At 38.8% G+C, this 26,647-nt stretch overlaps 1 protein-coding gene across 1 annotated transcript in view; it reads right to left on the bottom strand.

Moving 5' to 3' along the window:
• Positions 1–3,375: 3,375 nt before the first annotated feature.
• The window catches only part of CMC1 (C-X9-C motif containing 1), a 45,914-nt gene continuing 22,642 nt past the window's right edge, over positions 3,376–26,647 (bottom strand). The window contains exons 3-4 of the mRNA XM_059818691.1: positions 7,268–7,358; positions 3,376–5,891 (exon numbers count right to left, since the gene is read on the bottom strand). Of these exons, the coding sequence (XP_059674674.1) occupies positions 5,777–5,891; positions 7,268–7,358 (206 nt within the window). The 3' untranslated portion in view covers positions 3,376–5,776. The remainder of the gene's footprint in view (positions 5,892–7,267; positions 7,359–26,647) is intronic.

Raw genomic sequence — 26,647 nt, 5'->3', positions numbered from 1 at the left:
TTGAGGTTCATCTTCCTCCATTCAGGAAAAAAAAACAAACATCTGCTGTAGACTGCTTCAGTGTATTCTGGGAAAAGTATTCTCTTAGATATTGAAACCTAAAGGACTTCGTTACCTTAAGCTATGGTGTGTTCCTGTGGTTTGACTACTTGTGTCAAAAGGTTGCTGGTCAGCCTGTCTTGCGTGACTGGGAAACTTAAAATTAAGCTGCTCTGGGCAGTGCCTGAGAGTTTCCGGGCTTTGCCTTTGACTCTTGGTTTATCTTCTGTGCTGCTTCCCGTGCTGGAGAAGACAGCAGCAGCATTTCCCAAGAGGAACTTCAGAAGAACTGCGGCTACCTGAGAGAGGAGGGCAGGGTGACGGAGAGCTTGCTCTAGGCAGCATTTCCAATGCAGTCACTCATTGCTGTGGTTAAACAGTCACATTTTAAAAGGCAGGCCCCAGAGTTGAAGACACGTGGGAGCTAGCTGGCTTGTGAAGCATCTGTTGTTCTGAAGCATACAATCAAATTTTGACTCAGGATGGAAAAGTCATTTAAATCCATGCCACTCATGGCTTACAGTGCCTTCTCCATTTTCAGAAGTAAAAGCTTTTCGTAACAGTGCCAGCAAATTATATGTAGAAGCAGGTGTAGTAAAGAGCTTCTGGTGTTTTGTGTGCACATATGTGCATTTGTTATATAAAACCATAATTGCATAAAGTAAGGACCAAAGTCCTCAAATAAGTAAGTATGTTAAATTACACCGAAAAACAAAAAAATCACTTAAATGCAAACTTTGAACAATTTAAAACTTCACCCAACCCACACCTTTGGCAGTTTTTAATTTAAGCAAGCACATTTAAGAGAAATGGAAGACAGCTTTTGGGGCAGGAGGAGGTTGTTGCTTTGCACATGTACATCAGCATATGGCAGGCTGATGAATATGTATGTGGAGAGTTGGACTAACTTTCTGATCACTCATATGTAAACTTCCCCTCTTTCGTTCATTTTAAATATTTTAAAAATCTGATCATTTGAAGTCTCCCTGCCAGTTTTGTAGGTTTACAACTGATTAGTTTTCTGTGAACTAGCCATGTTGACGAAAGCAAACGCACAAATTAGCTGTGAGGCACTGTCAAATTTTTACAGCTGGAAAAAGATGAGAGGAGTACTAGACATGTGGTGGAGTTACAGTAAGACAAAAGCCATTCCAAATAATTTAACACAGGCCCATGTAAGAATAATATGAACTATACTGGCGATGTAAAGCAGATTTAGTTTTACTTCAAAAACTACTTGCAGTAGACTGAGATTCCTACACTCAGACACCTGTATTTTTAACGATGCCGTGGCCTGGTAAAGGAAGAGTGAAATGCTCCGGTACCTAACTGACTTGCCTGCACTTTCTTCTGACCTTCAGACAGGGCCTGTGAAGAACAGTGGTTGCAAAGCAGTGAGGTGTTTCCCTGTTGCTTTGTGTAGTTTGAATACAAAAAAAGGCATGTGGGTTTTTGCGGGTTTGCTGTATTGCTTTGTTGCTTTGAAGGGTCAGGGTTTTGCCCCTTGCTGTAGGGGGGTGGTGTGCTCCTTGCAACTGTATGAACATAAGACAGTGCACAAAAGTATTTCGTATTTTTTGTTATCATAAGCACTAAAGGTAACCAAGTTGCAAACTCCTAAGTCTGATAAGCAGTTGAACCATTTTAAAAATAACTAAATAAATAAAAATCTGTTCTCTGTAGTATTGTGATGTAAACTGAGATCAGTATCCAGCAGAATTCATTATATTTTAAGATGGAAGAGAAAAAAGTGGTTCAAACATTAAGACAATTCAAGATACAGTAATGAAGTGGTAAGAGGATGGTGTTTGAGTATGGATGTTTGATCTAGGGGAGAAGCACGGAAGAAATAACCAGGTGCTTATTGCTACTGAACTGATTTTTAAGTAGATGGAAAGCTTAACATTTCAACTGTATTTGACCATTTTTGGACCAGCAGAGTAAACAAAGTAAAGCTTGCAGGAATTACTTGAGGAGGGGCACAGCTGTACCAAATACGAGGCAGAATGGGTTTCTGGCTTACGGATTAATCAGTAGGTGGGGACTCTGAGACTGCAATGGTAGGTCGTTCCACTCCTCTTGGAAAACCCTGCGCATTACAGAATGCCACTCATCTTTCCTCAGAGTGTTCATTTTACTCTATGGAGGCAGACTTTTTCAGTAAGTATATGACAGCCTTTTCCTCCTTCCTTTTTAGAGTTTACATTTGTAGGGGGCTTCTCTCAGGAGTTTGAAGAGAGCTTTAATACACTGACAAGAGTGTAGCCTGAACTGAAAAATGTGGGTGTCCTGGGTGCTTGCCAAGTTCTCCCAAGTGCTACCAAGAGGCAAAGATAGCCCCCTTTGCTGCAGAAAACTGAGAGTCGCCTTGCTGCGCTGTGTGAGGGTGCCAGGTGACAAATCAGTCTTATAGCTGTAAGACCTTATTCCATCAGTGCCAATCCATGGTGCCACACAGTGGATGGTTTTAAGTTGGCTGAGTACATGGTTCCCATTAAAGGAGGTGAGCATAGGGTGCAGGCTAGTTGTGTGGCTACACTGAAAGCCATGCAACTTTGTGAAAGCTTCTAGTTGTAACAGGCAGTCTTAAAATTGGAATTGCAAACACTTGGTAACACCACCTTAATTTTTAAGAAGGTTATGTGTTAGAAAACATCAGGCACTTACGCAAGTATTAGCTATGATGGGCTAGTGGCATTGCCATGCTTCAGACTTTGGCCGACCTACTTGAGTTAGTCCTTGCCTCTGCACTTAAGTAATCTTTTTATATTAATAGGCTAACTTGAAAACATTGGAGACACACCTAGACTAATTCCACCAATTGTCTACTCCCATGTAGAGTAATAAGTGTAAGAATCCTGCAGAATTGATTTCAAAATGAAAAAACATATGAAGAAACATCTAGGGACCGTTAATTAGAGTTGCAGTCCCAGGTTTAGAGGGAGATGGCTAGGTGAAGTACTGCCTGGCTGCACCTATGTTAACTCCCTTCCTGATCACCTGTAGCTGGCTCCTCTCAGTAAGTACAGGCAGCTACATGTTTTGTTTCATTGGGAGGTGGAGGGGCTGAGGAGGGGAAGACAGACAGGCTTCCAGAGCTATACCCTCTCTTCATTCATGAGTAATTTCCAACAAAACAGAAATGCTTTTTTAAAAATACTCAACATCTAGCAAAAAAGCTTCCAGTTCACTGCTGAAGCACAACTGAAGGCTTTGTCAATACTACTGATGTTTTCTTACATTGATCAGAATCTAGGGCTGCTTCCTGTTCACCTGAATAGGAAGGAGAGGGTGCAGCCGAGACAAAAACAAAACCAAAGCAATTTACTAGCATGAGGTGGTCACTTCATAGTACTCATTCTTTCATTTAAACTTTATTTAAATGATGGAAATGCAATTAAAATACAGGATACTGCACAAGAAAGTGAAAGGTGTGAAATCAAGAATTCAAAACTAGGAAACATCACATTAAGGCCATGGGTGTATTACAGAGGAAGTTGATGCCAGAGCTGGGTAAGTGCCACGGTAAACAAAGGAGGAGCTGCAGTAACCCAGTTCTTCCTTACACACACAACAGTGCAGGTAAAGAGAAATGAATGGTTGACAGCATAACGCAGTACATGCAATTTCAGGCTTGACAGTAGAGCCTGGTCATCGGCGCAGACATGAGTTGTTACAGTCCTTCCCATAAAGCATGTATAGAATGGTGGGGAAGTAACACCTGCAGGTTAAACTGGGCTTTGTCCCACTACAGGCATTAATTCCTCCCCAGCAGTACTAGTCAGTGCACTGGGGTTCCCCCTCACCTGCCGAACATACTTTCTGCTAAGCCAGAAAAGGAGAAGCCCAATCCTGGTGCTGTTGTCTGTATTCACCAGCTGTGGTATGAACCGGAGTAAGACCCAGGTGAGCCCTCTATGCAGGCACATACCACTGGCAGCACACAGCACTCACCTCTAAAACAACGCTCACCCCAGCCCAAATCCTCTTTGGAAGTGCTTTTGACAAAAATTACAACCACTCAGGCTCGCTTTCCAGAGGCTGAAAATGTAGCAGATTTTCATAGTGGGATAATGGAACAGTCGCTGTCCTTAAAAAAACATGTCACTACTCTACCTTAAGTTTCTTCTTTTTTAAATACATACAGGGAAACAACTAATTTCCCACTAACTGATCTGGAATATTTTTGTCTTCCAAAACGCTTGAACTGAGGAGCCAAGAGCAAGGACAGGTGTAGGAAACTTTATTCCACAGAAGCTATTTTAAGGTGGTTAGTTTTAGAGCTGAGTGCCGCTTAGGTTTGCCCAACAAGGCAGAATGCTACCCATCTTTTTCATTCACAAGCATTCCCTAATCCTCCAGCCCATCTGCTGTGTAACAGCAAAAGCAACACTATTATTGATTATTCCAGTAAAAGGCACAGAATAAAAAGCAAGGACTAACCTGCAACGTTAACTTAAGTACTTCACATACACGTGTCTCAAAGTCTGATTTGAATTTCCTACTTGAACAGCTTTAGAGCAGTATTGGCTTTGTAGTGAAACTACTAAAATAAACAAGTCAAATTTTGCATGTTCCAATGGAAAAGTAACAAATCCTACTACTTACTCAGGCAAAAAGCTTTTTTTTTTGTAAAATCAGGGCATTGAAGTTACCATGTGAGTAAGTTTTCTAAATGCAGCCTTTCCTTACTTGCAAAGAAATTTTTTATTTCCAAATGCTTCAAAAGATACCCCAAAATAGTAATAAAAAGTTTTACTCACCATCTCTAGTGAAGCCATTTATGCATTTGGGAGTTCTACAATTAAGCAGCTTCAAGTATCACTATACAAAAGATCCTTTGTACGCCCCCTTATAAATAGGGACTTGCTTATGCTTCGTTTCTGCAAGAAGTGCATCTTATATACCTAGTTTAGTTGTTTACTCACCTCTACCCACAATAATTTTAGAAGTGTGGTCACTCGCTCACTCCTGAAGTGTGGAAGCTTATACAATCATTTCATTCTGAAAGAGGAAAGCATGGGAGGACACTGCTCTCAAAGATTTTGCCTTCAGCATGCCTTCTCCCATTCTCAGGGAAGGTCTAGATCAGACGACTTTTTCCACTAGAGTCGAAAGGCTCAGTCTGGGCTACACACGAGCATGGGACATCCATCTCTTCTGACAACATAGACTTAAAAATGAGTCACGGTGTAGGCAAAAGTACTACCAGGCTCTCATATGACTCAGTGTTTTCATGAAAAAGATAAATCAAATTGGTCCAAGAAGCTACACTCTTCTGCATTTGCCACTTTCCTCTTCTAGTAAGAGCATCAAGAGCACCTCCACACACCCTCAGCTTCAGATGACAGACAGACCAATTTTAATGCATACCTGATTTGTAATCAGTTAATACAACTTAAATTATTCACCCTTAAGTTTTTGTGTGGCCTGCCACACATAACTACACACAAGCTTTAAATTCCAAAAGGCCATTTGTAAATTGATAACAAAATCTCAAGTCCAGACAGAGGAACAGATCTGTGCAACTTCTCTTGCAAACTGTGACTGCGTGCTTTCTATCTTTAATTACAGAAAAGTAAACAATTTACTTCTAAGTTCAGAGATTGTTTTATTCTCCGTTCATCTCATTTTGTGTATTTCAGTTAAATTCCACACAGAGGGTTACAGATGATTGAAGCCTGTTTAAATCAAGTCAAATCAAAGTTGGATATAAAATTTGAAAAGTTCATTTTAACTACACATTTGAAGTAAGCTTTTGTCTTTTTTTCTTAATTCCAGTTGCTCTGTATTCTTCTCTTTGCTTCAAATACTCTGTTTTGCATTCTTCATAAAACAATGGATCAGAATAGCTACAAGACAGACAAATACATAATACTGTTTTTCATCTTCGAATATGGAACAGATATTGCATGAATAACACTCATAATTGATCTTCCTTTCACACCCAAAGAAAATTTGCCTGCCTTCAATAATAAAATACCTTTTTTTATGAAGTACGTAAGTGGTTAAAGTTATCTTCGTAAACTCTAAATACTGAGTTGGTCTGCGTTCTCTCATGATACTGCTTGCTCTTGAGGCATAGTCCTTTTCAGCAGAAAAAGGGAAAGACATTTGGTATTTCAGTTCAGCTAAATAATTTGTTATTATTTGCAGATAGCTTTCTCAGCATAGGAATCTGCTGGAGTCCACTTACATTTATGTACCCAAGGAACTACTGGGAACAGGTTCAACCCTATGTCTTGAACAGTAAACATGCAGGTCCTTGATCATGAAATTCAATTAATTTTCCTCATAATTTTGATTTTAAGTATAATTATTCAAGCACTAAACATTTTTTTTCAGTAGTGTACATTTGGTTTGGGGGGTGTTGTGTTGTTTTCTTTTCAAAAAAGGCAAAATTTAATGCATGGAGGTACAAACAAATAAAACTGAGTAACTCCAGCAAGTTCTCACTGCAGTTCGGTCTGAACTCTTTCCTGGCTGCACATGTTTTTTCATCAATTCCTGAATACCTGAGAATAACTGTCATGAGTTTAAAGGCATTTAATCTTAATCTCTGGTTTAACAGGGCAGGACACACATTCCACCAAAAAAGAAACCAACCCCTTTTTCCCCCCAGTCAAACTCAGAAAATCCCCAACCCTCATCCTGGGAAATTCAAGAATCTAACACTTCACCCTGATGGCAATGGGGATAAATTAGGGCTTCCAAAAGAGACATTTCAATTCACCATGGCATCAAGTTGACCTCTCTAACAATTTCCCATTGCTGCTGCTATTGCTGTTCACAACAGCAGGACACTTCCAGGACAAAGACTAAATCTTAAAAAAACAGTTTAAGAAGTAAAATCAAAACAAACTTATCCTGACTCACTAACAAGGTATCAAGGTGCTTCTCCCACTCACCCCCATCCCCAGATATATAACTCAGCATAGTGACTACAGGGCTACATGTTGTCTGGGCTGAAAATCTAGATCCATCAACATTTAAATCAAGAAAAGAGTCCTTATAGCCATAGGACAGCTTTATTAAGGAAATAAAATCTTGTCAGGTAGGCCCTGACCAGCACCTTTTTTTCTAAAGCAAAGATAAGAATTTTCAGAAAATACATCGAAGTCACTGACCTTGCAACACCCTTTTGAGAAGATTTTAAGATTTCTACTCATTTCTAGATTAGTATAGGCCATGCAACAAACAAACCAACAAAAACTCATGAGGGACTTACTAGCCAACCAGACAATCTTTCAGTGCTGTGTTCTCTTGCCGGCACTTCACCACCATAAGAAGACCAGTTTCTTGACAGCATTTAGTAAATGCTAGGAAAAAAGAAAAAAACACAAACTAAACTGAAGTTAGAAAAATGAGAAATTGTAAAAAAAAATCCTCCTATGTGTATACTCTTCCATATAAAAAACCCCTCACAGACCAGATCTGATTCATTATTATTATTAATATAACCATAGTTGGCCCAGAGTCTCATACTGTTTGTAAGGTCTTTGTCACTTGTTGAGCAACAAGATATTAATTGGGATTCTCCTCTCGTATCATGTAACACATTCACACACATACCACTATTGCCAATACCAACAAATTTCTGAAGCAAATCCATGATTCTTGTGCCTGCTTTTCATTCTGACTACTCAGGGCTATCACAGCAAAACAAAAGAAAGCATGAAAAATGAGGTAAACCAGGGTTGTTAGCGTTTCCTCTACAATGAAAGCTTTTGAAATTACTGAAGCACATTTGTATCTACAAATTAAGAGGGCAGTAATGTTGACAGCAAATACTGGCTCAAAGAAATGCCACTGGCAATCACCTCCGGTGAAGGTACCCTTGGGACAGGAAATAAGAAACTGGGAGGTCATAGTTCTCTCCTGGAGTTTCCAAAAAACTCTCCTCCTGGGAGTGCAAGGAGAAAGCCAGCAGCTTATCAGCTGGGAGTGCCAGGTTATACTCCATGACACTACAGTGCTCCAAGAAGGACTGTTATCTTTGTATCTTCTTGGCGTTGTGTAGTGGCCTGTAGCTGTTCTTCAATATGGAGTTTCTTCGAAGTCCAGATGGCAAGTAAAGAGCATTACCCACAAAAATACTGATGATCATCTAGATTTCTGGGATCATGATCTCTGGCATTAACAAGGGAATATAAAATGGAGGAGAGACAATGATCTGTCTCCTCCCAAGAGAAACGATCTTGCATCTGTTTGGTCAATGAAGTGAAAGTACTTGGTCAGTCTTAAGGGTCTGAAGACTTAAAACCAAGTCAGTGAGATACTGAAACAAATAGCTTTGGGGACTGGAGGGGAAGCAAAGTCATGGTTAAGGGTATATTTTTTATCTGGGAGTAGCTAAAATCATGTCTCATTGTTACCAGCACCCTGTGCAGATGTTTCACTACATAATAAAACTAGGTAAGAATTAGCTGTTATTCCTATCAGGAGATTTCAAACTGTTTTGTTATATGGGGCCTGAGTTAGTAATCATCTGTGTTTAACAGGTGAAAAAGAAAGAAAGAAAGAGAAAGCCAGTTGTCCAAGATCAACCGGTAGCCAGGTCAAGAACAAAGTCAGTTCTACTGTGTCCCCTTCCAGAGTTCCATCCATTTCTCCTCTTCTCTTCCTGGAAGTGATTTAATATCCAACAAATTTAGGGCATACAGAAACTGTTATATTCTTGAACATCTTTAGCAAAACAGCTAATCCAGTAACATCAAAACTTAAAGATGCTACATCATACAATGGTAAATCATGTTATCTATACTCAATGTATTTGTACATTGAGTATGTTTACGTACATTCAGTATATGCACATTGAATATTGTCTATATATATATATGCTCAATGCATTGCTCTTACTCTGTTTTGTCCAAAACCTTGTACTTCATGTACTCACACTAGAATCTTCCCCTTCTTGTACACAGCAATCAAATATGTAATATTTACAGAAATAGCAATTTTTGTATCACTTCCATTCTTTAAGCTTACTGTATAGATATACCTTCTGAAGTCATGCTGGGCATCAAACAGGCACCTCAAACACCTGCAAGTTATTGACCATGTGAAAATGCGGGCACGACTGTTAAACATACCAACTGTACTCTTGTACTTGCCCTTGTATGTTTTCAAGACATTTAGCTGAAGTTTCAGATTTGCCTACTAAGTAACTGTTGATCCTGTATGCTGATGAAACTTCTATTACATCAAAACTTGAATCAACAAGAAAACAGAGATTTGTGCCTATAAAAGCAGCAGTCCTGTCCTGTGCTCATAGAAGACGGTCACTGAAATGGGCATCAAGTAATCGCAGACCTCAGTGGAACAAAATCCACCTTCTAGTATCCTGGACACTACTAACAAGACTTAAAGGAGAAAGTGACCAACAGCTGCAAGCAACCCCTAGGTGAGCCTAATCTGCTTGCCCATGGCTATATTAATTAGGCTTTTGATAAAATAACTTACAAAAAAAATCAGTGTGCTGAAAGTGTTGATGACAGCCTTAAGTGTCCTCACACTGCCAAACTTACATGTACCTTTGCAAAACTGCAAAGAATGGACGTCTTGATGAACATATTGATGAACACTTAAACGTGCTTCAGCACAGCACCTGATGTTATACACTGGTAACATCACCACATGCCACTTGAAAATGTACCGGATGAAAGTATGAAAAAAATGTGTTTAAACTAGTTAATTACTAGTTGGGAAGACATTGTAACCTGTCCTCAAAGGCATCTATGAATAACCATACTCAATTTCTAAGATCTTGTCTGGTATGTGTTTCAGTTTAGACCTAAAATCATCCGAATACACATGCGCAACCTCGAGGATGCTTCTGAATACCTAAAGTTTACGAAGCAGTGTACACTCTGAACAATAGGAGAATTGTGATATTATCAAAATGTTTATTTGGCTTTTAAAGGTGAATCTGATGTTTCTTCTCTTGTTTCCTGGACTGCTTACATTGAGTGTCCCTACATCAGTATCTCAGAAAAATCATCTCTATTGTCACATTTCTAAAAATGTCCTTTGTTTTTCTGGGAAAAACATCATAAGCCTGTGAAAGCTTATGGTTTGTTTAGTGACCAGTTTGATTTCTACTCTCTACAGGCACTTTCTTAAGTGCTGTGCTGGGTTTTTTTTCAGCAATCATTCCTTCAGGAAGCTGTGAAGTAAAAAAATCACTGAAGACAACAGGAGGTCCCTCTCACTTGTTAGCTCACCAGTCTTGATTGGTTCAAGGTGTGATGTGCCAGTGAACAAAACCTGAACTGCAACTGCAAGCATTCCCTGGCTTCAGGAGGCCACGGTTGCGGTACACGGCCAGGCACTGTTGCAAAGCGGTAAAACTGCTTCCAGCTATCTAGCTTTAACATTGCTGATGCTTAACAACAGACGGGGGAAAAAAAGAGCAGGTTAAAGCATATTGGGCGTCCTCATATGAGCACACAGAATTTGATCATCCATCTCTCCCCTTACTTCCAGCATTTCAAAATCCCTTTGGCAGTCACCTAAGGAGTGTGCTGCAAGATATGTTTAGTTATAAACGTTTACCAGAAACCTTACGGGAGTCTGGAGCACGTTGGTTTATTTTTAATTGTGCCCTGTCTTGCTCACAACTCTTTCAAGAAACAAAACATCTCAATGTTGAGCAGCACAAAGAGTGTTAAATACTGGTTTGGAGAACAATCTCAGAAATAGTGCACAATAGTTCCAGATATAATCTCAAACCAAGAATTAATCTCCATCGCCATAATCTTGACAATCACCACTCATTCTTCACACGAGCAATATCCGCATTGTAGACCAAAGCTTCAGGGTGCATAGGCAAGATACCACAAAAGGAGCAGATAAAAAGGATCTGATTACAAACCCATTGTAATTGAACACTTCAATAGCTACAAGTGGTAATCAGAATGCTAGGGAACCAGGTCTCACACTCAAAACGAACCTGCTTCCTGATACTGCACGTGATACAAAGAACAATTGCTCTGTCAGAGCAGACCTGGTCTTTTAGAAATCTTGCACATCATCCAATCTTTACAACTTTAGCAAATGGCCTTCCACAACTTTACAAGCTCATGGGCTGATACAATGTTTTCTTTCTCCTTGCAAGCTGCAAGCTACCAAACGAGAACCTCAGGCAGCAGCAAAATTAAATGCAAATTTGGGCCAGTCTGCAAATTCAGTTCAGGCTGTAACACAACAGAAAGAAATGTTTCAAAGAAACAATAAAAGTTATCCCCAATATTTACAAATACAACCTAAATAAAATGAGCGACAGAGCTCAACACAACAGGAGTGAAAATGCCTTGTTAGAAAGGGAAAAAGAAAGCTTGCTGTCCATAAAATGAACCCTGATGAGGCTTTGCCAGGACAGCTACTGAATGCTCGAAGCACAGATAAGGACAGATCCAGAACTGCGTCAAAGAGCTGCAGGTGTCTACCCGTTACCATGGAAACTGACTATGGATCCCTCTTTCACCTGCAGCAGTTACGGTTCATGACATCATATCTGACATAGGTTAGGCCCCATAGGCTCTTCTCCATGCCATAGGCTGTGTCTAAGTGGACGCACAGTTACATATATATATATATAAAAAGGAAAAACTTTATGGAAAAAATGGTAATGCTCTGCTCCAATCATTAAAACTAATCAGAAAGCTTTTAAATTTTTGTGATTTAATAAAGCAAGCAGATTATATTTGTAGGGGAGTTTTAAGTATTTTTTTTTACTTGAAATATTTAAAAATATTAGATACTTAATTATTTCTTTGCGCAAACCTGAAAGTCTGTCCATGTGCAAAGCAAGAGAAGAATAATAAGTCTTTGGGACTTGTCTCTAGACAACCAGCTGCATGGAACCTGTGCCAAGGGATCATCATTATTTTCAGTGTATGAACTGTATGTAGCATAAAGGCTATTTCTCAAAGTTCATTTTTTGCAGATTCAGATTATAACAACACTTGGCACTTTCCTATTGATTCATATTGCAAAGTGTTGTGCAATTCATTATGTATCTATTTTGCAGATGTTCTTGTACACAAAATAAATGAAATATTCCCCATTATCAAGATAAATTGATCCTCTCAGGTCTGGCTCTAGTTTATTTAAAGACTTTACAATTTTACTACTTAAGAGAAAGTCCTACAGAGGTGTTATCTCACCATTTATATTTTCTCAACACTTATGATACTGCTATCACACTCTTAAAATAAAAAAATGCTTGTATCATGATCCAGACCAGGCTTATGCTCTATTCCTGGGGCAGGTTTTTTTCTTTACACAAAAAAGGTAATAGTTTTGTCCAATGTTTGGGTCATTCCTTAAGCTGTACCACTGGGTGGAGAAAAAATGCCCAAGTAACAATGGGGATTTGGGGGGTGATGGTGGAAGGAGGAGGAAACTGTTCCCTTTAAAATGTAAACAAGGACATTTTTAAATCTATGTTTCTAAAATGTGTACAAAAACATTAAAATTATATAAAACATTATCAGCAACATTTTATGGCAAAGTTATTAGGCTTTCAATTTTGTATTAAATTGTGATTTATTAGCTTGTTACTTTGAAGATTACTCAGTATGCACAGAACAGATTACTGGTGCATTTAATGAGCCAGAGGAAGTAGTAGGATGAACATGAAAAGATTGTTTTACATTGTAGAGTACGAGCTATTTGGTATTTCCAACACAGTACAAAAGAAAGCTTCTCTGTAGATTGATCATGGTTCAGTTAACATCACTGAATATCTAATACCTCCAACTCAATTAATTCTCACCTGATTAAGATCAGTCTGATATTCAAACTAAATCATCTCTCCAGTCAAGTAGAAATCAATATTTCTGATTTTACTTTTAAATTACAATAACAAATAAAATACATGCATCGTCAGTATGCCAGGAGTAGCTTTCCTATTCTAGTCTACTATGGCATGCATAACACAGCTGATTAAAGAATTATTCTAATTTGAGCAACAATATATATAAGACAGATTAATTTGAATAGAGGGAGATAGCATGAAATAATTAAATGCATCTTATATAGGGCAAAGAGAAAATTGACATAAAATAACCTTGATTCTTCCAAGTGAACCTTTGTTATCAGATCAAATACTTTGTCTCTACAAATACTCATTTGCTATAAAATAAAAATAATCATATAGTTTCCATTTTCCTGCCCATCATCACCCCCCCCAAAAGGCTGATCCATTTCAGCTTTTGTAACTCCAACATACTGCTGGGGGCATCTGTCCTGGGGCAGACGATCAATATATGGTAGCACACAACGCAGGACTGGGGAGGAGAGACAATTCCAGGAATCCAGAAATTTTAGGGAAGGGATGTTCACTGTGTTAAAAGATCTCTCCTCTTGCCCAATCTTTTCCAGGGCACTCTCAGCACGGAAAACCAGCTTTGTCTCAAAGTATACATGCAGAGGATCCTCCAGTAGACTACAGCATCTCTTGCACTCCAGTATGAAATGCTGAAAAGTCATTCGTCTCATGATTGAGAGGTGAACATACAGCAGGAGAGAATCATCAGGAAGGCAGATAGCACAACTGTGATCCGCAGAGGAAGAGTGTTTCCCAAAAAACTAGAAACTGTTTCTCTAAATGCATTGCCTTGGGGTCAAGAATGTGTGTTATCAATATCCTAGAAACAAATCTGAAGACTTTGCTTTATGGGACACTTACAATTAGAGATGAGACAATAACATACTGAATCGGACAAAGGGCCCGTTTGTCCTGTATACCATCTTTCTCAGAAGCCACTAATAGCTGCTTCAGAAAAAGGTGCCAGAAAGTCTACATTAATGAAAAACATTTTCTCAGGTCAAGTTTCTCCCTAACCTGTATCAAATATAAACTTGGCTTATACCTTGAAGCATAAAGTTCTCACATGCCTTTCAAAACCCTTACGATCACTTGCACAGTGGATCTAAACTGACAAGCCTCCAAGAGAAGACGAGGAAGAAAGGGAAAAAACCCACCCCAATACCAAAAAGGCATATGCTAGCCTGAATTCCTTCATCTGCCCTGGCTTGCTTAAGTCCTGCTGAAGTCCCAACTATTGCAATTGTGGTTATTTGTGTCGTAACATGGATGCCTTTTTCATTAGCAAGTTTTCAAAATCCTGCTGCAAAAATTAATTGGCCTCAAAGTATCCCTCGGCTGGGTGTAGAATAGGCCAAAGCAGTAGGGAGGAAAGGCACTCTATGCAGATGAAAAAAGTTTGGGGGTTGGGTTTTGTTGTTGTTTTTTTTTTTTTTTTTTTAAGAACAATCCAGTTATTTGCTCTGTAAATGCCATCTACCTTCACTTAGAAGCAACAGTCTTCAAAGTTTTAATCTCTTAAATGCATAGATATTACAAGTTTCTGTTTTGCTCAACTGCTCACACCTGGCAAAAGCACTTCTTTTCTGAAATTAAGGCTTAGAAGGGGCTTTTCAAATGAATATAGGAAATCAACGGCTTATTTAAACTTTCTGTATCAAAAGTTATCAAAAAATTATTGGGTTTTTTGTTTGTTGGCTTTTTTAGAAACCACAATACCACACCAATTCTGAAAACACAAATAAGGCACATAGGGATTCTGCAACATCACTTAATTCAAAACAGAAGTCATTGCTCAGCTGTTGATCTACTTTTTATTACAGAAACATTAACAGGTTTTCTGTTTGCAAACCCAACAATCTTTAATGACTGAATTTCTGAAAAAAAAAGAGGATTTTAAGAAACTAGCATCAAGGAATGCAAAATAAATCCAAGAAAGCCATGAGCAATGAAGACATGGTCCCATTCCCATATGATGCAGAGGCTCGCACTGGGGGAACCACTCTCACCAAACTCACTATACACGCTCTGCAGTCTAAAATTTGTTCCACTGAGAATTGTGGATGTTTGTCAGAGGTATATCCAGGAACCTCAAGCAACAGCAGGGAAATACTTCTGTCTGTCCCAATTAACACACACTTGTCCACAGCAGCTTGTTGGAACTTTTCTTCCTAATTTCATAATGAGGACTAAGAGACAGTGAACGAAACTGAAAAGCAGCAAGTTTAAGAAAGAGAAAAATTGTTTTGTCTTTTTAAAAAAAAAAAAGATGACTGAGGTACACAGCCAAACACAGTAATTCAAGCCAACCCAATTAGTACAACTACCAAAAGTAGGCAAATACTTAAAACTGGTAACAAAAATATGCCAGATTAAAGTAACTAGAGCTACAAAACAGAATTCTGAAAAAAAATATACACATGCAATGTCACAGTATTTTCAGCAGGTCTTAGTTCTGCTGCTTGGACAAAGACAGGTCAGGTCTCCTCATTCTACCTTTCTGTATCAGTACTACACACATGAGATCTAATCAAAACTACTTTTGGGGTACGAGGGGTAGGATTGAAGTTAGTTGACAGTTTGGTAAGAATTCTGAATGCACACATTAAACTTGACTAGGGAATATGTTTTCTTAAGTAATCACAGAGACAGAAAAGATTTTTAAAAAACGTACACCTTAAAATGTCAGATAGTACTTTCCTGACTATTGCTGAACGCTGACGAAATGCTGTGGTAGACACAATTTGTTAGTAATATGCCTTTAGTCACTAGAATTTCAACAGAACTTGGACTTCAACAGCAAATGGAGCTTTGGCACAGAGGAATATCTACTTGTTAGCTTTCATGTAGTGGGCACAAGCTTGACCTGATCTGATCTCTCATCCTGGATTTCAAGATTTGTCAGCATTTTTTGTATGCATGTGTATACACACATATCTACACATGTGTGTATATACATGCACACACACACATGTGTGTATTTTACCCCAAACACACAGAAATATAGTACACTGTCACATTTACGAAGTTCAGCAACGCAGCTCTTCAAGAGCTAAGAGACAAGTCCTCCTGCCCCTGACTAAGCAAGAAACCCAGAGCACAGCAGTACAAAGAAGAGGGTTGTCCTCAGAAGACAGGGCAGAAATAGCAAGGGCACAACTATTACGTATAAGGCTTTGCAGTGACTGTACTTTGTCAGGCAAGGCAGATTTAAGTGCTCAAAGATAATCTGCTATGCTATTCAGGCAGATTTGTCAAGAAAAGCAGACATCCTTTTCTCTGCACTGAAATTACAAAAAAAAAAAATTCCTTTTAAGCAAAGTAAACACATTGCTGTTAAACAGTTTACTTGGGTAGATCATGATTTGTCTATTAAAGATACTTGCTTTAAGAATGTTCTTGTCAAGTACACGCACTGCCTTCTACATAAGGTTCCAGGTAAAGCATGCCCAACAACTACAGTCACCTAGTTAAATTGCACTGTTTTTAAACAACTGCTTCCCTTAAGACTGACTTGATCTAATTTTCCTCCCACCCTGCAGTAAGTATCCCTGACATCAAGCATTACCATACCAGGTGCTGGAAGAGGCAGAACTGGAACAAATGCAAGTTCCCCCATGGCTACTGTCTGTCACTGCCTCCTTCTACATAAACAAGTCCATCCAACTTGAGCTGCGCAGAGCAGCCTCGCTGCTGCTTACCCTCCCACCTCCTTCGGGAGCTGCTGAGCCACTCAGGGACAGCTGAGAAGTTAGCGTAACAGATGATTAAAAGAAAGAACATCCCCCTCCCTCCATCCCATAGTGACTGACTCCTTAGCTGAACTCCAAAGTTAAAAAAATTAAATCTATTTATAGAAGACAGAGATTCAGAGAGCGGCAAAAATAGCAGTAATGTCCTTCTACCACACGGTGGAGATAGAGCAGGTCATTTATATAACTCCTGAAGAAGCAATTACACAGCTATTCCATCCACCATGACACCAGCTCTAATTTACAGCATGTTGCTTTGGGGATTTTTTTTCCCCCTCAGTTCAATTTATTGTATTTCCAAAAGTATTAATTTAACTCAAAGTTCCAATACTGAAGGTGGTGGTGGTGGTTATTATTATTATTTCTCCCTCCTCTGAATGGAACAAAATATCCTGTAAGCAAAAGTGAAACTGATTTCAGGGTTCCAGCTGGAGGGTGGGGTGGGATAGGGCATACAGAATAGGGTCAGAACTTTAGGCCTTCTGGGCACTCCAACAAGGATACAATATTAAGGATTAATACACTTATGCTCTTTTAAAAGAGGAAGTGACTTTCCCTTATAGGTCACAACTCACCCTATACTCCTTCCCCACCATCATTCCAACATCTCCAAAACAGGCTGCCATGTACTTACCTTGGTTTGCAGTATATGTTTAGCCTCTCTCTTTTTTAAAAAAATTACTAGCCTTCAGCGTATACCAGTGTGGAGGTGTGGGAATAATTCCTGCTGAATGAGGTACTACTCAGAGTTCGTAAGGATGACAGAACCAGAAGCACAATTTTTCAGGAAGCAAAAAAAAAAAATTGTGTTGTGTCTATATTCTGAACTGGATACTGAAGAGTAACTTGACACTTTGCAATGGTGGCCACAGTGTGATAAAGTAGGTATAATTACTTTTTCAAAAGAAAGTGCATCATTGACTATGTAGGCAGTCAGAATTTGAGACTTCCCTATTCATTTCATGCTTTTGAAGAGAAGAGTTTTAATGATGTGACAAGAAAGCACACTACCAAAGCTTAGCAAGATTTGAAAATTTGGTAGTAACTGTGTAACATTTATCATCCATCTTCTGTAAATCAGTACTTGGTTTAAATAAATGACTGTGATAACCAGATAACTAAAAAGACCTGAATACCAGACAGCAAATAATCCAGCCACCATATTCTTCCTGTATCTTTGAAACTGTTGCCCAAAAGCTTTTTCAATTGACAAAACACTACAGCCCAGAATTTTGTTCAGGTCCTGGAAAACTCTCCATGAGCTGTAAGCACTGCACGCTGCCCTGCAGGAGCAGGGCAATTGCGATTTTCCCCTTGATCAGGAACTCCCCCATGCCACACACCCTCCCCGAGCTAGTAGTACACGCTTTCTTCAAACTCTTCAGAGACATTAAACTGAACAGATGAGGCCAGTGCCACTCAGAACAATGCAAGACTGGCAGCTTACTACAACCGTACTTACAGAGCAGTTCCGTTCTGGACCAAAAGCTTGCATAAAGATAGCAATCAGCTCAGGTGCTTCTACTCAGAGAGGCAAACTGATCACAGAAGGGAGGAAAAAAATCCTAAAATCAACCAACCCACCCTCCCCTCTAACCCACTACATCTTTTGGTCCGATGCACAGCTTCCAGGAATCATTTACTGCCCAGGCAGATGGGGCATCAACATCAAGCATCGAAGAGCAGGAGAAGGCAGAACTGATGACATAAGAGCTATGCTAATAAAGCCATTTATTTTGACAAGGAAGCACCAGGCTGAAGCCATGATGTCATGCCCAAGCATACAGCAGATAGAACCAAGCAGATGCTTCTGTGACGCTACTGGCTGTTGGAACCAAACAGCACCAGGCCAAAGAATTCTACGTTTACAAGGCTATTAATAAACATAATTATATAAAGAAATTAAGATATGTGGCCATTTTCCATAGCAAAGATTATAAATTTGAATACAGTAAAATGAAACACTTACAGATAGAGGATTTACAAACAAGCTTTTGACAAATACACAATGCGAAACAAAATGCACCAGGAACTCTTTGTCAGCTATGACAGTCCCTCAAAAAAGAGGAACTGTTCTTCAGTGTAAGGCTTAATGGGCAAATGACATAAAAATCTGTATACACCACAGACTTTACTGGCACTAATCCAGAACTAGTTTGGTATAATGAAGTCTCAGGGACAGTGCTCTAACTTTTGACAGTCGACTAAACTCTGTTCCTCAAGCTGTAGCCACACATGTACTCAAGTCTGGCAGGAGATGCTTGTTTAACTGCATCTATTCTGCCTGTTCCAAGTATCCTGTTTCTGATGCAGAAAGATTTTAGAGTAATACAGTCTCAACACTGTTATGAAAGAAACAGCAAAAATAATCACATAAATGTGGTTTCCACATTTAGAGAAACAACTGCGCTTTAAAGAATTTACTTAGCAATTCAACAAAATATTAGCAACACATCTGTTACAAAACCATTGGCAAAGGAGACATTAAAGGTTTAGATGAGGAGAAATATATATGTGGCTTTAGTTTAGAAGCCATTTTAGTCACACTTCTTCCCATGGTATGAGGATACCTCTTAATGCTGCCATTACCATGGCCTTCTCAGCAGTACCATTATATCCCGGTGTAACCTTTTGTCTTCCTGTATACTTAGGACTGAAAGCTCTTTGGGGTGTATCCCAACTTCTACGTAATGACCATTCCTTGTTGGGACCTCTCAGTGCTATGACTGGATGACTGTGAGTACCTTTTCCACTGGTACACTGAAATTTCAAGAACACCATCTAGCTGAAAATCTTTCCTCCATTTTCTGGGTCCTGAACTAAATGAGCTTTACTCACTGAATGCAGATGTACACATGCCTCCACCACCACAGATCTGTCAGTATCTAAGTTTTTCCAAAGGCTTCTCTCACCTTTATTCTCAAAGAAAAAAAAACCACCCAAAAGCTAGCATATGCTGTATTAATGTAAAACCCCTAGAGGGCAACTAAGCTTCAATTTCAACCTGCATAAATATTCAGCTCCTTAACTAGTTTACAGATTATGTAAACTATTTCCTTCAACCTTGGGGTTTTTTTCCCCTCATTTAAAAGAAATGAATCCTTTTCATTCTCAAATCACATTACTGCTGCCTATTTAGTGTAAGTTAATCACCACTGCCCAACTAGAGACTGAGTTCTCAACCCAACAAAGCTCAAATGTGTGCAAAAGAGAACAATAAAGAAAACACATGCAAGGGCCTCATTTAAACAAAGACAGAAAACAAGCATATGAAAGTCTGAAATCACTTTCTTTGCATTAAAGACCTTTAACAATACATCTTCTTTATTATTCAGCTTAGTATTAATTTATTGCATGGCATCTGTTTTCTTGTACAGCAGGCTGGTTCCAACTCTCAGAGTTATGATTTAAGTTTATACTGTTGGGATTATTTGCCTGTTTTCCCCTACATAGTATGATTTCAGCCTTAAATGTCATAAGTATTCAGGGACAAAAAGAAAAAAGCAGTAAAACAGGAGCTAAGATGTCAAATTACTTTAGTTCTGGAAAATAGTTTCATTTATTCTTCAGTCTTCAACTAGAGTCTGGGACTGCTGCTAGCGGTGAAAGAAAAAAAAAGCAAAAGTAATTGGGGCCATAAAAGCCAAAAACCTTCATTCAATTCCAAGTGTTCTCCACAAATTTTAAATTAGTAACTCCTGTGTCCAGCTGAGCCTACTTTGAAATGAAGTAGCAGGCATCAACTGCCTTTCCCCTACTTTCCACCAAATCTTGGTGGGAGCTGAAAGGCACTTACTATCCTGACAGTCCACATCTGCACAGAACCTGCAGACACACTGATGTTTAACGTTAGAGGAGGCACTAACAAATCAATGGGACTCCGAGGTGATGTGGAAAGCAACCTGAGATAAGGAAGAAAAAACAGCTCAAAGGAATCCTTAGCAAATTCTAACAAAGCCCAAGGGTTTCTTTTGCAGGAGATCAAATACCCTAACAAAAAAAGCCTAGCCATCCTTACTTTATGCATACCAATGCAATGCCACATATGCATTGACCATGATAGTTCTCCTTCATATATGGTCTTATCCTCATTTACATGTGTGAACAGAGACTAAAAATGACTACCAGTAGAATTCATTTTACCTCATTTTAGCCACCTAAAATTTACATGTCTCACCTAAAGCTGATTCTGGAAGTACCCTGCTCTCCTTCTTGTTGCCTTGACACAAAAACAGTGAGAGTGCAAGGTACTTCCAGAATGCAGTAAGGTCCCACCTAAGAGATTTAAACAGGATGACTGGTTTAGACTAGACACAACTTTCAGATGACTAGAACTGGGATGGAATATCTCCCATCTTATATGACTTAACAAAAAATCATAAAGGGAGCGTTCAAGGAGCCAGCACAAGTCTCCAAGGCTAGTGCTCCACTCACAAGGGTCTCCTCTCTTAACACTGCAGAACAGTATGAAGTAACTGCTGCCCTCCTGGAGCTTTGAAAGACTGCCAAAGGGAGAAGAGAAGAGCTAGACACTTGTTTCTTATCCAGATTCATCCCCTCTGACTGCTTGAAATATAACAAGCTTTAAGTGATCGTTCTGGCTTTTTGCCACAAGTTCAGCCAAGACTTGAGTGTGAGAACTGTTAGTACAAAACCTGCCCAAGTAATACGTTACTGTGCCATCAGTTAGGGTTTGGACACACAAGACACTGGTTACTACCAAATCTCTTTATGTGGATGCCCATAGCACATGGTAGCACCTAAACTTTAGCACACCAACCTTTGTAATCAAACTTAAGACATTGGCTATATTACATTAGAAACTAGGGAATTCCACCTGCTTCACATAAAGCAATTACAGTCACTGTTACTGTTTACCCTTCATCTGAAATGCATCTAGGTGGACCTGAAATATGGTAATGCAAATACTAAATTACCTTTAAGTACTTTTAACACACTCACAGAGGTGATTTTTTTCTCCTCCTTATTAGAGTGGATGTATTAGCTTTCAGGCAAGTCAGGTCATTGCAACTCAAACACTAGGGCAATGGAGATAAGTAGCGTCAGGTCTGGAACAAACAGCACTGCACTAAGACACTGCTTATGCCTCAGAGCGAAAATACTTTTGTGAACTGAAGCCTTGGGTAAGGCCATGAGATCAGAATTAGGTTGCACTAATGGAATTGCCTGTGAAATGTTGCATTGGTTTCCTAAGCATTCTGTAGTCATGTCAATCCAGCAGTTTTCCCATAGGGACAATAATATATTTTTGCATTTAAAAATCCAACATGGAATCCTACCTTTCATTAACAATAGCAGTAATGAGACACTAATTAAATTCAGGTACATAAATGCATAAAATATATAAGTAGTTATCTAGAAGAGAATGGAACTAGAATATTTAACTTGGGAAAAAAAAAAAAAAAAAATCACATGCCATGTTTTCTTGAATTGATATTTAAACAGCAAGAGCAGAAGATAAAAAGATGAGACCAGAACTATTCATCTCAATTATTGGTCTGTTGGGAGAATGCAGCTAAAGCAAAAGTTGCCAACTCTGTTAAATATCTTCCTTCATAGAAGTGTAAAAATTATTTTTTGGGGTTGTAATTTACATAAGTATTCTCTGCCCAACAATGAATGTTTCTCAAAAGTTTATGCACAGTCAGTAACTAGTATTTACATGAATTTCATAGCAGAGTGAAGAGGACAGATACCCCAAACAATATTCTGTTTTAAAACTGCTGAAGTTTCATAGTTATTCAACAGATGAAGCATATCAAAATGAACTTACACAATAGCCTTGCTGAAGCAAGAGGATTCTTTTCCACACCATTTCCACTCCCCACAAAGGATTTAAAACTTTCTCAAATTGTTTTAGAGGTATAAAATAAAAAAATTCCATCACATGTCCATGTATATGCTTTTTATTTTCCAACTAGTTAAATCTAGAATAGTTTTTTAAAAGTACAAGATGAGGACACCTCTATTACAAAGAGAAAGCTGAGGAACCATTAGTACTATTACTCAACAGTAATGAGGCATCATTAGATGTAGATAATACAAAATATTTTAAACATAGGACATTGGATAGAAGTCACTGAAGACACCACAGTAGCTCTGAGCTCTGCTAGTACCCTGTTAAAGATTAATTAGTTAATTATTAATTAATTAATAATTAAACCTTTGGTTATATAACCCTAAACAGTATATATTCTTTTATATTCTTCTTTTCCATATTCTATGGAAGGCAATGTAAGTTTCTGTTCATTAACTAGATATATGTCAAAGCCTACATTAAGGTAATAACACAGAACAGTGCCTTAAAGTAATATAAGAATGTAAACATTATGGTCTGGCAGAATTTTATCCTGAACTTCCTGGCAGGCAGAAGGAATATGCCCATTTGCATTCCTAAGAGTCTGTGTACTTGCCCTGCTGCACTGGATCTCACTCAGCATGCCGTATTTCTTCAATCATGTTGACTTTTGCTTTCAAATACCTCCCTCACTGAAGTGCTCTGCAATCTGGAAAGAAATGGAAGGGACGTTTCCTGCACACCCAAACTTTATGCAAGCTGCATTGTTGGGGTAGGAAATGGGATGACACACAAGCCAAGCACCATCTTTTCCAGATTACTATCTATAGCCATACCTAGGATGGGTATCATGGACAAATTAATGCTTGTGCAAAACCTGTAACACACAGGTTTTCTAAATTTAGGACCTACATTTCTTCAGCAATGTTTAGACAATGGTTTTGTTATGTTTCTTAAACAATGAACAGAAAGCACACTGCAAGTTGGAGAGTTTATATATGTTAAGAAGGAACATAAAAAAACCACTCAGAAAACACAAAGCAAAGAAGCAAGAGGAGGAAATCAGGACAGATGAGGAATGACAAAGATTATTTACACCAGAAAAAATAAAGAGTACTTTTCATCACTGGCCTTATGAATTATTTTGACTGGGCTGTCAGATTCACTGTAGAAAATTACCACCCCAAAGGCAGAAAAAAAAGTAATGGGAAACAAAGTATAATATTAGAAGTTGCAGACTGTGGTCACTCTTGTTTAGTAGATAGCAGTTTCTTCAACCTGAAAGCACTAGTTCTCCCTGTAAATTTAGAAGTCATTTTTTAAATGGCTACATTAAAGGGTTGGGGGTTTTTTGTTTTAAATTTGCCATGCTCCTGAAAACAACTCTGGAATCTCAGGGTCCAACACCTTCCCTAAGCAATCTCAGGGACTCAGAGGTAGAAACAGTTTTCCAGGATGGTTACTGAACAAGCCTTTTATTTGGCCTTTTCTTTTTCCTCATTTTGCCTTTTTTAGATAAAATGGATTGTCCTATTTCTTCCATTCAAAGTGTTGCTTTTATTCAGACCACTACCAGGAAACTGCCCAATGTCTGAAAACATAAATGGCTTGATACACAAAGAAAAGTTAGTTTAGACATTAAAAAACCAAAAAAATCTCAGAAAACCAGAAAACATTCTTTGAACGGTAAAAAATAACTAAGCATTGGAACAGCCTGTCTATAGAAGCTGCAACATTAACCAGATTACAGGACAAACACAGGCATACTAGATGAGGCCACAAGAGAAGATGATGGCCCAAAGTGTCTTCTAAAAAGTCCTTTCTAGCCCTGCATTCCTCTTACGCTCGATAAATGTGCCCTCCAATGCAGAGGTAATTTTCTAGAGCACCAGTCTAGCTTGCATCAAGAAGTCCTGCTTTCAGCTCTCTCCTATGTGCTTCCGCATTATATGCTTCCTATACATTTGCCATATATTAAACAATAGCATTCAGAAGTCCTTTTGCCAACATAAGCCGTGTCTCCATAAAATGACTTTTAAAGGATTAGATTGACAGTCTACAGCCACAGGTGAGATTACATCTCAAGCCACACCTTTGCACCTTCTTCACCAACTTAATGAGCATCCCATTACAGCAAAGTGTATAGGATATTTTTGTCACCAAGAAATAAAGCAAGACTTTTATCAAGCCTGGTATGCAAGTGTAATGATGAATTTACACGCATAATTATTGATGATTAGGGGACTGGAACATCTTTCTTATAAGGAAAGGCTGAGGGACTTGGGTCTTTTTAGTCTGGAGAAGAGAAGACTGAGGGGGTATCTTATTAATGCTTATAAATCCTTAAGGGGTGGGTGCCAGGAGGATGGAGACAGTCTTTCTTCAGTGGTGCCCAGTGACAGGACAAGAGGTAACAGGCACAGACTTGATCATAGGAAGTTCCATCTAAACATGAGGAGGAACTTCTTTACTTTGAGGGTAGCAGAGCACTGGAACAAGCTGCCCAGAGAGGTTGTGGAGTCTCCTTCTCTGGAGATATTCAAAACTCGCCTGGACACACTCCTGTGCAATCTGCTCTAGGTGAACCTGCTCTGGCAGGGGGGTTGGACTGGATGATCTCCAGAGGTCCCTTCCAATCCCTGTCATTCTGTGATAAGCAGACAGTATGATTTAGTGTTTCAAAAAAGACTATTTAAATATCCTTAAAATACGTTGTTGATCTGGAGGCTTGGAGGGCATATTTAGTTTATATTGAAGAGGGGGGAAAAGAAGAATGACTAGATACTTCCTCGAGATATTCTGGAAGAAAGAAGGCTATAAAGTGTAAGACATTATATGTGATAAAATGCATACAAGGAAATCCTGAACTTGACTATTAGAAGTGAAAAAAGGCATTTCAGACTTAAAGAAACCTTTCTTTAAACTCATTTCAGGAAAAAGCTAAGAAGGCAGATGTCTTAATACTATAATTAAAGTCCAAAATTCCCTACAAGTATTTCAACTCCTTCCCAATCCAGTGGCTATTAAGAGAAGAATCTGTTCACTCCATCCAAGGGAAATTGTCATGCACTGCTCTTCGACACTATCTTCTTCAAAATTCCTAATGTAAGTTCCTTTCCTACTCATTATCCCATCAGAATTATTACCTTCCATCCCTGACATGATTCCCTTCAAATCCTTTACTAGTATCCCTCTCAAATCTAGAATACAGCAGCTAAATTGTTTTTCTTACTCCCTGATCATAAATTTAAAGCCTCATCCATACCTCCAATGCTCTGTACAGCTCTAGCATTCCTTGTTCATCCCCTTTCACATCCTCTGACCAGCTCTGCAGCTCTTGATTCCTCATGCAAAATACTTCTCATCTTCTGTCTATGCTTACACTTCATGTAAAGGTATCTATCCTGATCTTAGGCAGCACACATTCCAGGCACTGTTTTCTGCAAGATTCCTTTCTTCTTATTTTTAAGGGTGATAAACTGTTAAAAATAAAATTCAGAGGAATGACAGAAGAGCAGAAGTGGTTTATGACCTTTTATTACTGTAGCGTTTACTCCCTTCTCAAGCATCAGACCTGTAAGTAGAACACTCTTCAGAGCACAGAACTCCCTACCCTTTTTCTATGCAGCACCACAGAGACAACTATTGGAAAACAATTACTATAGCAACAAAACTAAATTTGGGGGTGGGAAAGAGGGGGATTATTTTTTGTTGCCATTATTCAAAGGACCTGAACAATAATGTACAAGAACGTGGTTTTATTCAGCAACAGACAATATTGTTTCTACTTTAAAAAAAAGTTGTGCATTGTCAGTGTTGTTACCACAGGATCCATTAACTCCTGTATCAAAGAGTAAGCGCTGGAGGGATAACTCACTCAATTTAAGCTAAGCAATCTTTAGAACTGCTGTTCCACATGGAAAAACAAGTTTAAATCGTTTTCATCCCAAAACAGCATGAAAATCTGAGATTTCATTAAACACACTCTGATGTTTCCAGAACACCAAAAAGCATGAAGAACACTTAGACCACCACATCTTGTTGCAAGTGTGTTTGTTCACCAAACTGTATTTCAACTTCAACTTGCATTGCCTGATAAGACCTGTGTTTCCAGCCCTTTGTTTTTTGACTGGCTCTGCTGACTTCTAATATTCCACGCAAAGATAAGTACAACAGGTATAGCTCTTCAGTCTACAGGAAATAATG

The sequence above is a fragment of the Gavia stellata genome, chromosome 6 (assembly GCF_030936135.1).
Source record: "Gavia stellata isolate bGavSte3 chromosome 6, bGavSte3.hap2, whole genome shotgun sequence".
Classification (NCBI taxonomy): Eukaryota; Metazoa; Chordata; class Aves; order Gaviiformes; family Gaviidae; genus Gavia; species Gavia stellata.
This window is presented reverse-complemented; position numbering and strand designations above follow the sequence as displayed.